Genomic DNA, 12,599 nt, shown 5'->3' on the forward strand with positions numbered 1-12,599 from the left:
GATTATAGTAATAAGAGTCAGTAACTATGGATGCCTTAAACACACTCTAGCTTAAAGTAGTCATCTCATTTAGTCATGCTGTTGACTGTGGATTATGTTCAGTTTTGTTTCCTGTTAGGAGAGGAGACCAAAGAGAATTTGTGAATCAATCTGAAGATAGTCTTTCTTGATTTTAAAAATAAAATTTTAAGTGATTAAAAATGGAATAATTGGACAAATGTATGACTTGATGTTTTGATAATACATTGTAGTGTCACAGCAAGATTATTAACAGTTATATTCCTTCACACATGTACCATTGTTCCTACCGTTGGCTGTACTAATTGCCATTCCCACCAATTGGCCAGGGTCCTTTCCCATTGTTACCTGTTGCCTTTTTAACAGCAGTCAGCTAGGAGGTGTGAGGAGATGGATTTCTGTTAGCTTGCTACTTTAATTTTTTAAAAATGTGCTGGGCGTGGTGGCGCACGCCTTTAATCCCAGCACTTGGGAGGCAGAGGCAGGTGGATTTCTGAGTTGAGGCCAGCCTGGTCTACAGAGTGAGTTCCAGGCCAGCCAGGCTACACAGAGAAACCCTGTCTCAAAAAAATACAAAAAAAACAAAAACAAAAAACAAATAAAAATGTACCTGCTGGCCATTTTAAAATTTTTATATTTTGGGACAAGGCTATATAGATCCGGCTGGCCTCTAAGACCTGCGTCTGCTTTCCAAGTGCTGCGTTAGAGGAGTGTGCCTCCCTGCCTTGCTGCCTGATGGCCGCATGGAGAAATTTCTTCCAGTCCTTTCTCCAGTTTTCTGTCAGGTTTCTTTTGCTGCTTATGCTCTTTAAGTGTTTAGGATGTCAGCTTCATAGTAGATAGGGCTAGAAAATGTTTCTACCCATTTTATTGGTTGTCTGTCACTCTTGATCATTGGCTTTGCTGTGCATAATCTTTCTAGAATTCTAATGATTTATCCCGGAGTCATTTTACTATGCTTAATTTGAATTAGTTTTTAAACCGAGCAGGATTAGCATTGCTGCATTTTAGAACTAATCCCCCGTGTTAACACATGTCATTTCCTTTGCGATGCTCCTTTAAAAGAAAACTTGGCAACCGCCGTCTGCATGACTTAGAGTGATGCGCAGCAGTTTAGCGCTGGCCAACTGTTGAGAGCCGCCTCTGTCACTCCCAGCTAGCAGGCCATGCATTTTAACTGGCTTTTTTCTTGTTTGCCTGAGTGAGTTGGACTGGTGAGTTAGTAGAGCTGTTTCGTTCCCTGCTTCCAGTCTGTTGTAGGAGGAATTTAGTCTGACAGTAACTGTGCTGGGCTTAGCGTTGGCATGTGTGTGCATTTTGGTCTTCATAAAAAACATAAATTAGAGATTTCTAGAAAATACTATTTTAATTTCTTAACAATGAATTATCTTTTTGTTTGTTTGTTTTGTTTTTGCCTTGTAGCCCCGGCTACCCTGGAACTCTCTATAGACCAGGCTGGCCTTGAACTCAGAGATCCACCTGCTTCTGCCTTCTGAGTGCTGGGGTTTGTGCCACCACCTGGCCTTTGAAGTCTTTTTTAAGCGTTAGTGTTTCAATACTGCTACTATTAATATCACAGTTTACAGGGATATATAATCATTGTAGCTAAAGGACAAAGAAAAAGACAAAGCTACAACAGACAAAAACAGTGAAGAGTGTCATCAAATGGACACTTCCCTGCACAATCTCTAGCTGCAGAGTGTTTGCAGAGTGTGGCAGGGAGCCGCAGGAGCTGCTCTCCTAGTTATCATTTCTGTAATGCTCCCCAGATAGTGTCTTAAAGAAGCCGCTGCTTTGCTGAGTGCTTTCCTACTGTCCCCACCACAGGAACCATCAGTTTCAACCAAATTGTCTCTCCCCTACTTCATAGTTTTGTTGCTGTTGCTCATTTGATTTCTAAAATCATATGTCCACTAGTAAGTACCAGGGTAGGGCCATTTCCTGCTTCATTGTAGACATTTTCTCCTGGCCTTCCATGTTCTGTCCTCCACCTTGTTATTCATGCCGTGGTCTCTACATTGGCCTCCAGTCCTGTTTTAACCAGGACTACAGCCGTAGGTGTCATTACCACCTTCTCCTTAACTGCCTCTAGCCTACCACCTCCATGACAATCTCTCCCTGCTATCATAGTTTCTGCCATGGCCAAACTTCCCAACCTCTAAATTTCTGTCATAGCTCCAAATGTTGCCATACCCATCCTGTGGGCTCTTTGTGGTCGATGGGCTGCACGTCCTGTTGAGAAGGGCTTCTCACTCCAGTTAGGTCTGCTAACAAATACTGTGGTATTTCTAAGTTGTGTGTGGTGGTACACGCCTTCGATCCCAGCACTTGGGAGGCAGAGGCAGGAGGATCTCTCAGTCTGGTCTACAGAGGGAGTTCTGGGAGACCCAGGGCTACATAAGAAATCCTGTTTTGAATAAACAACTACAAAAATAGTGTGTTATTTCTAAATGAAACCTTTTCAGCTGAATGGTGATCATCAGCAATTGTGAAAGTGAACCCTTTCATTTTCTTTTTTTTTCACTTTGTTTTCCAGTCTTGTTAGAGACTACTCAAAGTAGTCTCTTAAATTTCTTTCTGTGTTCTTTTTTTTTTTTTTTTTTTGTTTTGTTGTTTTTTTTTTTTGGTTTTTTCAAGACAGGGTTTCTCTGTATAGCCCTGGCTGTCCTGGAACTCACTCTGTAGACCAGACTGGCCTCGAACCCAGAAATCCGCCTGCCTCTGCCTCCTGAGTGCTGGGATTAAAGGCATGTGCCACCACGCCCAGCTTTCTGTCTTCTTTTAATATTACCTATAAAAGTCTTTTTCATTGTTAGGTGGCCACCAAGTGTCACAGAATCTTCTCTAGAAACAGTGCTCTTTGGTTCCACTGCACCTAGTCAGCTCTGTGTGGTTGAGTGTAGATTGTGTGTCCACCTACAAACTCCAAGACCAAAGCTGCTGGGTGGCTTCTATTAGGGTGTCTGCACCTGTGCATGCTGTGCAGAGGCTGAGGTCACCAAGGCTAATGTCAGTGCTGAGTGTCTCCTACCATTCCCCACCTTATTTATTTGGATTTATTTTTTATATGTATGAGTGTTTTGCCTGAATCTGTAACATGTATGTGTTTGGTGCCTGTGGTCAGAAGAGGGTGTTGGATAGCTAGAACTGGGTGCTGGGAACTGGACTCAGGTTCTCTATGAGAGCTACAATTCTCCAAGTCCTCCACCTTAACTTTTGAGACAGGGTCTCCTAGTGAACTTGGAGCTCATTGCTTTAGCTAGAACCTCTAGAATCTGTCTCCCCTCCAGTCTCAGTGCCGGAGTTAGAGATGTGTGCCATCACCCTTGTTTGTTTCTATCTATCACTTGGGGCTGGGAAGATGGCTTCATGGGTAAAGTGCTGCTCATGCAAGCATGTAGATTGGAGTCTAGGTCCCCAGAGACCACAGAGAAGCTGGGCAGCTTGCCTGGAAGTCTAGCTCTCAGGAGCAGAGCCACAGAAATCCTGGGGCAGGGGCAGCTAGAGTAATTGTCATCAAGCACCAGGTTCAGTGCACTAGTAGTGATTGAGAACCAGAGTAAATATAGCAAGTGACTGAGGGCGGTAGGCATCTCCTTCCTCTGGCATGGACATACACCCACCACATGCACATGGAAACACACGTAATGCACACTCATGGAACCCTGCTCCCATATATACACCATGAATATAAAAAACAGCACCCCTCTTCTCTAATTTCCAAGTTCACATGACCAGTAATCACCTTCTTCACCTGCATGGGTTCCTGTGAGTCACGGCACTTCCCCCGCTCTGGTATTGGTGGAGGTGATGGCTGGAGTTGGGGGGCTTGGGAGAACCAGAGAGCAGCTTTACCTTCACTTTGAGATTTGTTTTTTCTGTTGTTGAAAAAAATTAATGTCCAAAAAAATTAATCTCCTCAAAAATCCATTTCAAATTAATATTATTAAAATTGTATTTGTTTTTAACCAGAGGAAAACATATCATTAAAATGATAATCATTTTTCCATAAAACAAAGATTTAAAAATAAGAATACTCAGTATTGAAAGAATTATGTAAACCTTATCCAGAAAGTTAACTTTACAATATGGACCAAATTCACACTTTTTAACTAGTATATTCTCAGAAACAGTTTTAAAGAAAAATCACTCGGACACAGATTCATTATCAGAGGTTTATGTCTAAAAATGTCCACTGAGGCAGTATTTATAATAGAAAAATAACTGAGAAGAAGATAATGCATGCACTAATAGTACAAATAAATCTAGTGTGGAAATACAGTGGATTGGGAGTGTGTAATGTTGCTAGCCTAGGACAGCATTACAGAGCAGCAAGAGACGTGAGCCAGAAATAGTAAGTATACATGGAAAATGAAAATATGAATCCGATGGACTTTTTAATGAGTTATTTGTCATATTTGAAAGTGTGGACCCATGGTATGAGCGTATCACATGACTTAGTGTTAAATGCTCTAAATTCCGAGTTATACCTGTCTCCCCCCCCCAAAAGAAGCAAGTGTATTCAGTGTTAGCAGAATGACATATAAGGCAGAATTATAAGCTGTCTTTAGTTTTATTTACATATTTGCCCCCTTCATCAATTTTATATAAAGAACTATGCGTTTGTAAAACAAGTGAAGAACATTAAACAATTTTATCAAAACAGTATCAGTGTTAACTAACTTGGCTTTAAATCCCTGTCCTGTTACAAGTTTACTCTTGTGAATAATTTGTCTTCTGACCTCCACACTCATGCCATGGTACGTGTGTGGCATACATACGTATGAAATAAAATACAAAACAAAGCGACCAAGAGGATTGCTATTCTTATGGTAATTTTAGCTTCCTAGTGGTAAAGGATGAGTAACAAGCCAGATGAGGCAACATTAAGGCTGTAATTAAAAGATTTGGGCAGTTAGAAGGATAATCAGGATTTTAAGGTCATCTTCAGTTACATAGCAAGTTTGAGGCTAGCCTGGGTTTCATGCTCCCCATCACAAAACAAACAAACAAAGGCGAAAGGGCAAGCGCTGAGATCTACTTTGATTTATTGTGAGAGAAAAGAAATGAAATTGAAGTACTTACTGCAAAACTACTGAGAGGTCTCAACTAAATAGGACCAGAGTGACTGACCACTTCACAGAGACTTGTGACACAGAGGACAACATGGAAAGGCATATTCTGGGACCAGAAGAAAGGCCAGTGTGGTTATAGTATGTACGGTGAGTGGAGGTGAAAATAGCAAGAAAGGAGGTAGGTGGAGCCAGACCACAAGGACAGCAGACTGTTAAAACACCCTTAAACTAATGGCAGAGGGTTGGGTGGCATTAAGAAAATTAGGATAACCTAGTTGTTTTAAAAAGATGGCTGAAAAATCATTGTAAGGAGGCAGGAGGCAATGACAAGTCACTTAACGGCAAGAATTAGTGGTGGCCAGAGGGGTTGAAGGACAGAGCTTTGAAACAAGTACAGTTGCTAGTAGAGCCGGTGGTCTTGCTGAGTGTCATCCAGGACGCGGCAGGAAGAGGGAGTTAGAGTGCCATCTGAGGTTTGGATTTGAGCAACTGGGAAGAAGTGTTGCTATTTATAAGGGTGGCCAAGAGGGTCAGCCAATTCTGGGGGTTAGCGAGAGTTCTGATTTGGCACATTGAATAAAACATCTGACTAGAGATCAAGGAGACTGAGGGGAACCGTGCTATTTTGTCCACCCCACCCAGTTTTTTTCCTCATCAGTTTTGTGAAACAAGATTTTAAAACTGGTGTACATGGGCCGTGTTGTTGCCAGCTCTCTGCAGGCTTCCCATGTCTCCTATAGACCTGGGGCAGTGGGCTCTTTGGATCCTGCGTGAAGGAGAGCTAGCAAACACCAGACAGGGACCCGCTTCTCTGGGAGAAGTTAAGGTTAACAGAAGGATGCATTGGTCTCAGGAAACAGGCATGCCTGGTAGTCTAGTCTTGTGTAGGCGGAGGCCAGAGTATGCAGAGCTTTATCAGACAGCAGACTTGATCTTCGTAGACAGCTCTCTAGCTGTGGGATCATGTTTTTGAACTGCCGACGTGGTGGGCCGGCACTGGTGTGTATCCTTTGGCTTTTGTGGAGAGCAGGAGCCCTTAGTTTTCAGACTGAAAAGATGGGTCTTTGGAGTTAGATGAGAATCCCTTGTTGACTGTTTTGTAGTCTTCGGCATAGATATTAGGAAGTACTTCCTGTGGGAGACCCTCCCTTTCCTTTCTTTTTAAGTTGTGATGGTTGTGATAGGACAAACTTGTGCTATGTGGCAGGTTGTCATCAAAATTGGGATCCCACCTATATCAACCTCCTTTTCCCAAGTGGTGCAATGATTGTATGCATCACCACACTCAGATCCGAGGCCTAAATTATAAAGTTTAGTAAAAAGGACCGAAGAAAATTGGTTTGTCCTATTTGTCTGGGCAACTCTGGCCAAAGGCTTAGATGTTGGGAGGAAAGTTACCTAGGAGTGAAGCTGCAGATAGGCCAACTGGCTCAGTGGAGAGCATTCTCGGGGGTCTTTGGAAGGAGTTCTAAGGATAAGTTGGCTTGGAATGTGGTGAGTTGAGAAGCAGAGTCACATATGGCTGATGCGTGGGGCTGGCTGTGTGCTGCCGGGTGCTGCACTGTGAAGGAGGAGGCGTTAGAGTTGGCTCAGATGGCTCAGATAGGAATTGCCTGCAGTTGTCTAGGTGTGGATCTTAGGAAAGCTGTTCACAGGTCAGATGGGGATGGGAGGGTGTGCTGGACACTCCACCCCCTCAGTTTAAGAATGCCTTGGAGGAGATGGGGCAACATTTTCTTATCATAACCCCGTTGTTAAGGGTTTCCTGGTTATAAAGACACAAAATGTGAATATTTTAAAAATCAAAATAGGGGACATGGTAATGCCCATGTTAGGGAGCCTGGAATGATTAGTAAGTATGTATGTTAAATGCCCATCCAGGTCAGTGCATTACAGCTGTTATTAATAGATGAAAGTAATGAAAAATAATTTGATTGAGGGCAGCTGAAGGAAGTATTTTAAATAACAAGGTCATAGTATGAGCAGCTTGGGAGATACAACTAGAATAGATGCTACTAGGAGGAGGAGATGGAAGCTCTCTCTAGTAGTGGGGAAAGCTAAAGACCCCTGTGCAGGCATTTCTGCTCTTCACACAGTGAGTGACTGTGTGTGGCTCCTGGGCCACTGCAGCACTCCTGAGCTTACTGCTCCCAGCGGTTAACCGCAGCAAATAAAGCAAGACATTGGCTCATGCAAAGGTAAAATAAATCCCACTCAGCTTCCTTTAGTTTTGTTTGCTTTTGTTTTGTTGGGGGTGGGATAGACAGACAGCTGGCCAGGCTTGTTCTTAGTTTATTAGTTCAGTTGTCTGGCCAGCAAATTCTTTGCTTGCATTTAATTTTTTGTTTTGATTAGAATGATACAGAATTTTTAGCTCTTCTTTCTTTCTTTTCTTTCTTTCTTTTCTTTTTTTTTCTTTTTTTTCTTTTCTTTTTTTTTTTGCCCCAGGTCCAGCAAGACTATGAATCTCTGTTCCAAATGCTTTGCTGGTAAGTGCAGAAAAGGGTCTGGGTGGTTTCTGTCCCCCCCCCCCCAACAATTTATTTATTTATTTATTTTTGGTTATTTTAAGATTAAATTATTTGGCTTTCCTTTGGATTTTGCATGGGGCTTTGTTACGTTTGTGCGTGAAAGCAGATTCTCTTCACTGGGCGTTTCATATATTTGCTTAAGATATAACCTCATCTCTGAGGGAAATGAAGTTTCATGCGTACTTGCATCAAATTCAATTTGCTAAGCTCTTGGGGTACAGAGGAATTATAAAAAACATGTCTGGTTTAGTAGGGTCCTATTTATTAATCTCTGATCTTGATTTCAATGATTAATGGTAAATGTTGCTTTACCGATGAGAATGCCACAGGAAGAATGTTTTCATGTTGGAGTCAGGAAAGGAGTCATGCTGAGTTAGTCCCTTCTAATCAGATCCCTCCTTGAACCATCTGGGGTAAGTCACTTCATCTTTTTGGACTTTAGAGCCATCATTTGTAAACATAGGGTTGACGAGATCCTTGCCTGGGATTTTCACCATCCCACATGCTGATTGACTCCTTCTGGAACTTAAAAGCCTCCATTTAATTGTTTAAAAACAAGTTTATAGCGAGTGACCTTCTATACCTCAGTTTACCTTACTGAGCACATATATTTAGTTTCTCTTTTTAATTTAATTTGTCAAAGGTAAGCAAAGCTGGACGTTATGTAGAGTGTTACAGACCAATTCTAGCGATGTACTGTTGGAATAGGCAGCATGTATAACATACACTGAACTCAAGTACGGATTGCACTGTGCTGGTGGGACCTTTAAAGGAAGAGGTCAAGAGTGTGGGGACAGTTGACAAAGCAGAGGTTCTGTAGAGATGCAGAAATAAAGTAGATTACAAAGTTAAAAATTAACAAAACTAAAATGTGTTGCTATGCCAACTGTGTGTATAATATAAGCCAGTGATGAACAAAGTTAGGGTTCTGGCTTCCTTACAGAGTCTGGAGGTAGACTTGGTAATTAGACTTTTTAAAAAAAAAAATGCTTTTCAGGTTACTGAGAAAGACTCTTGGAAATTGTAAGAGGAGATATTTGTATATACCAAAGGGACATAGAAAAATTCCCAATTCTCAGTTCCTTTGAGTAAATGCTCTGCGCCTGATTAGGACAGTGAAGCTTTTGGTACTTGTTAGATTTGAGGAGGCAAAGTCAAGAGTCGGGGGTTGTGTATGGGGTAATTCTAAGGATGCAAACTTTTGACTTAGAAGGCTGTGTCTAAGTCTTTTTATATTGGGGTGTGTCTGTTACAGTCAGGTAGGGGGCTCAGAGGAGTCCAATCAAAGGGGTTTTCTGTCGTTAATTTTTTTCTTGGATTCTTTATGGTATTTGGATAAAGAGACAATCATTCTGCAAGCTTTAAACCTTGGTATTTGCACCTAAACTAGAGGGTAGGTGGAAATTGTGTGTGCACATATGTAGGGGTAGGAAAACTGTCAGTTTGCATCTATCCAAAGTTAGCAATTTGTCAAATATTTGAGGTTTATTAAAGAAATACATCATTGTTAAATCCGAGCTTTGTCCAATTTTAAACACATTATGCCAGGATCTGTGGAGCACTGTATTCTATTGATAGCTGTAATTACACATGTAAAGAAATGTTTCTCATGAGTGAGAACTTCAGTAGGTGAGATGAATATAGCAGTCACAGTTTGCAGTAGATTGTAGCTATGTCCTCAGGGTGATCTCTATTAGAGTTTGTAGTGATCTTCCCTAGGGAAGGCTAGATACCTTTGAATAGGTGGATCACATAAAATACTTATGAAGAACTGTATCAAGTTACTGGATGAATATAATGTTTAAAAAAGTTATCAGCAGTCAATTGTGGATTCATGTTTGTTTGAATTTGCTACAGTTTTATTTTGATTATAGTTTTTTGTTGCTGTTCTTATATATCCATCCTCTTTATGTAAGAGGGCCAGGGTGTAGCTCAGCTGATAGAGCCTTGTTTAATATGCATGAAGCACTGGGTTAAACCCCCAATAAATCAGATAAACTGGACATGGTGGTGCATACTAGCACCTGGGATGTGGAGGCAGGAGAGTTGGAAGTTTAAAGTCATCCTTGACTGCTGCTGCTGCTGTTCCTCCTCCCCCTCTTCCCCCCTCCTCCCCCTTCCCTTCCTCCTCCTTCCCCCCTTCCTATTTTCTCACAGCAAGCACGTGGGATGACTGGATTCTGCTTGTGCATACAGCACATATTTTAAAAAGTAAAATATCATTAACTTTAAAAAATACATTTGTGTATTGTTTGGTTATGAAAAAGATGGGAGATCATAGCAAATAAATTATTAAGGTGAGATATGTACAAAACAACCTGAGGACGCTTTGACCATTTTTACTCTTAATTTAAATGCTTGTTAAAAGCCAGGCAGAGTGGCAACCCAACATTCAGAAGGCAAAGGCAGGCAGAAGGGATAGTGACTGAAAAAGAAACCTTAACTTAAGGTATTAATAAAATTTGATTTTTACTACCATAAACTTTCATATCAGAACTTCAGAGTGCTTGTTGACTCTTACGATTCTAAAATAGATCTATTTGTTTACAGTCTGAACTCTTATCAAAGGTTTCTCTTACACTGAATATCAGATACAAGGAAGAAAAAGGCCTTACTACCAAAGGTTTAGTAGAAATAGAGAATTGTTTGGAGAAAAATAAACCATACGTGATCAAACAGTGTTAAAGAAGAAAACTTGGAGCCAGGCGATGGTGGCACATGCCTTTAATCCCAGCACTTGGGAGGCAGAGGCAGGCGGATTTCTGAGTTCGAGGCCAGCCTGGTCTACAGAGTGAGTTCCAGGACAGCCAGGGCTACACAGAGAAACCCTGTCTCGAAAAACCAAAAAAAAAAAAAAAAAAAGGAAGAGAACTTGGGCACAAACAAGAATTAACTATTTGTGGAAAAAAAAACCAATGAAGGGTGTGGACCATCCCGTGCGGGCTTCTCAGAAGTTTTGAAAGTCTGAATTAATTGCCTTGATGACTAAGATTGCTGAAGCTCTTTTATGACTCTCAGAATGTTAATTGTATAGATCCATTTTACAGATAAGGAAACTGCAGCTCACCTGGGTTGCCATGCCCCAGGAGTAAATCGATGATAGAATGAAGACTAGGGGTTGGTGTGAGGTGTTGGGCTCCAGCCCTCCTCATCCCCATGCTGTGTTGGGGCATGATGTGGGAGCTTAGAGCAGCCATGAGAAAAGCTCCAGTGAAGCAGACAGAACTGAGTAGCAGGGCACGTGGTGTCAGTACATTAGTGCGTAGCTTCTGCTTTGCCCGGGTCCTTTCTTGGAGGTCAGTTGTAATTTGTCTCTAGATTTCCAGGGAAAATCAGAGAGGCATGCTGGAAGGGTCACAGGTTAGCTGATTTAGGAGGCATGTGTGTGGGCGTGGGGTGGGGGAGTGAGGGGGGAGTGTTTTTGTAGAAAGCATTTTCTATTTTGGTAGTGAGATTTTCATTTCTTTTTTTTTTTTTTTTTTTTTTTAAATATTTATTTATTATATGTAAGTACACTGTTGCTGTCTTCAGACACTCCAGAAGAGGGCGGCAGATTTCATTACAGATGGTTGTGAGCCACCATGTGGTTGCTGGGATTTGAACTCAGGACCTTTGGAAGAGCAGTCAGTGCTCTTAACCACTGAGCCATCTCTCCAGCCCGAGATTTTCATTTCTTAACATCTTTCTTGCTCCTTTTCATATACCTTTTAGCTTATGAACCTTCCTCTCTGTACTGCATAACACAGCTTTATTTCTCATTTAGTCTTCTGTGTTTAGCTTTTTAAAAGATTATAAAAGTTTGGAACTGTGATTGTTGGTGCATTGTCAGTGGGAAGGCGAGGATGAATTTCATATTTAGTGTAACTGTAGGTTTTGATTGTTAAACTGCCTTGTTGGTATTCCTGTTCTCATACATATGTGCATAATCGTGAAAGAAACTGGCTTCCTCATATCCATAGCTAGTAGCTTGGTTGAATTACGGAGAAGCCTGTCCTCTGCCTGTATATTTGCTCATTTGGAATTCTTGTATGGTTTATAAGGACACTAGTGATTTCTTCCCCAGCTTCCCTGTGGAGTTTGTTCCACATTACAGTGTAATTTCACTACCCTGTCCCATACTCCTGTTAATTTGTACATTCTAATGCAGTTTGTTTCATCGTGTGCTTTTGTAATCCAGACTGAATGTAACGAGCTGTGTGCTTTAGGGACCTGGCTTTGTCTTGCCAATTAGGACAGAGTGGTTACTGAGAAAGAAGATTTTTTAAATAAAGCATGGCACCCTAAGTGGGACTGACAGTCATTTGGGAATAATAAGGTATGGTTTTAGCTCTGACTCACAAAGATCTGTGGACACATCAGTACTTTGTGGGGAAGGAGGCTTGGGACTTACCTCCACAGTGGTTCTGTAACTTTCCTCATGCACTTCATCAGTTTAAAGCTTCGCCCTTACAGATCTGCCCTTTTCTCTTTGTGATCATTTGAGACATGATCACGAAGAATTGGTAATTCTCTAAATTCCTGGGCATTTAACCAATGACTGCTACAGTTTTGAGTTGTACCTATTGCTGTTTAGGAGGGTGAGGGTCTGTGATGCTATTTAGATTTTATTTTTTAGCATGCGACGTTCTCAGATAGAGATCCTGCGTCTAGAGATACTTCAGACTATGATGTTTAAAGTCCTATAGTTTGTTGGATGCTATTTTATCTTTAGCTGACAATGGCAAATATTAGGCATCAATGACTTAAGAGTAGAAGTTTAGCCGGGCGTGGTGGCGCACGCCTTTAATCCCAGCACTTGGGAGGCAGAGGCAGGTGGATTTCTGAGTTCGAGGGCAGCCTGGTCTACAGAGTGAGCTCCAGGACAGCCAGGACTACACAGAGAAACCCTGTCTTGAAAAACCCAAAAAACAAAACAAAACAAAACAAAACAAAACAAAAAAGAGTAGAAGTTTAGTTTTAAATTTCACCAAATATT

The 12,599-nt window shown here is 41.4% G+C and overlaps 1 protein-coding gene across 1 annotated transcript in view; it reads left to right on the plus strand.

Annotated features, from left to right (window-relative positions):
* Nucleotides 1-12,599, plus strand: part of Zfand3 (zinc finger AN1-type containing 3) — a 188,909-nt gene that overhangs the window by 49,085 nt on the left and 127,225 nt on the right. The window contains exon 2 of the mRNA XM_021221437.2: nucleotides 7,542-7,582. Coding sequence (XP_021077096.1) covers nucleotides 7,542-7,582 — 41 coding nt within the window. The remainder of the gene's footprint in view (nucleotides 1-7,541; nucleotides 7,583-12,599) is intronic.

This window comes from Mus pahari, chromosome 21, assembly GCF_900095145.1.
Source record: "Mus pahari chromosome 21, PAHARI_EIJ_v1.1, whole genome shotgun sequence".
Classification (NCBI taxonomy): Eukaryota; Metazoa; Chordata; class Mammalia; order Rodentia; family Muridae; genus Mus; species Mus pahari.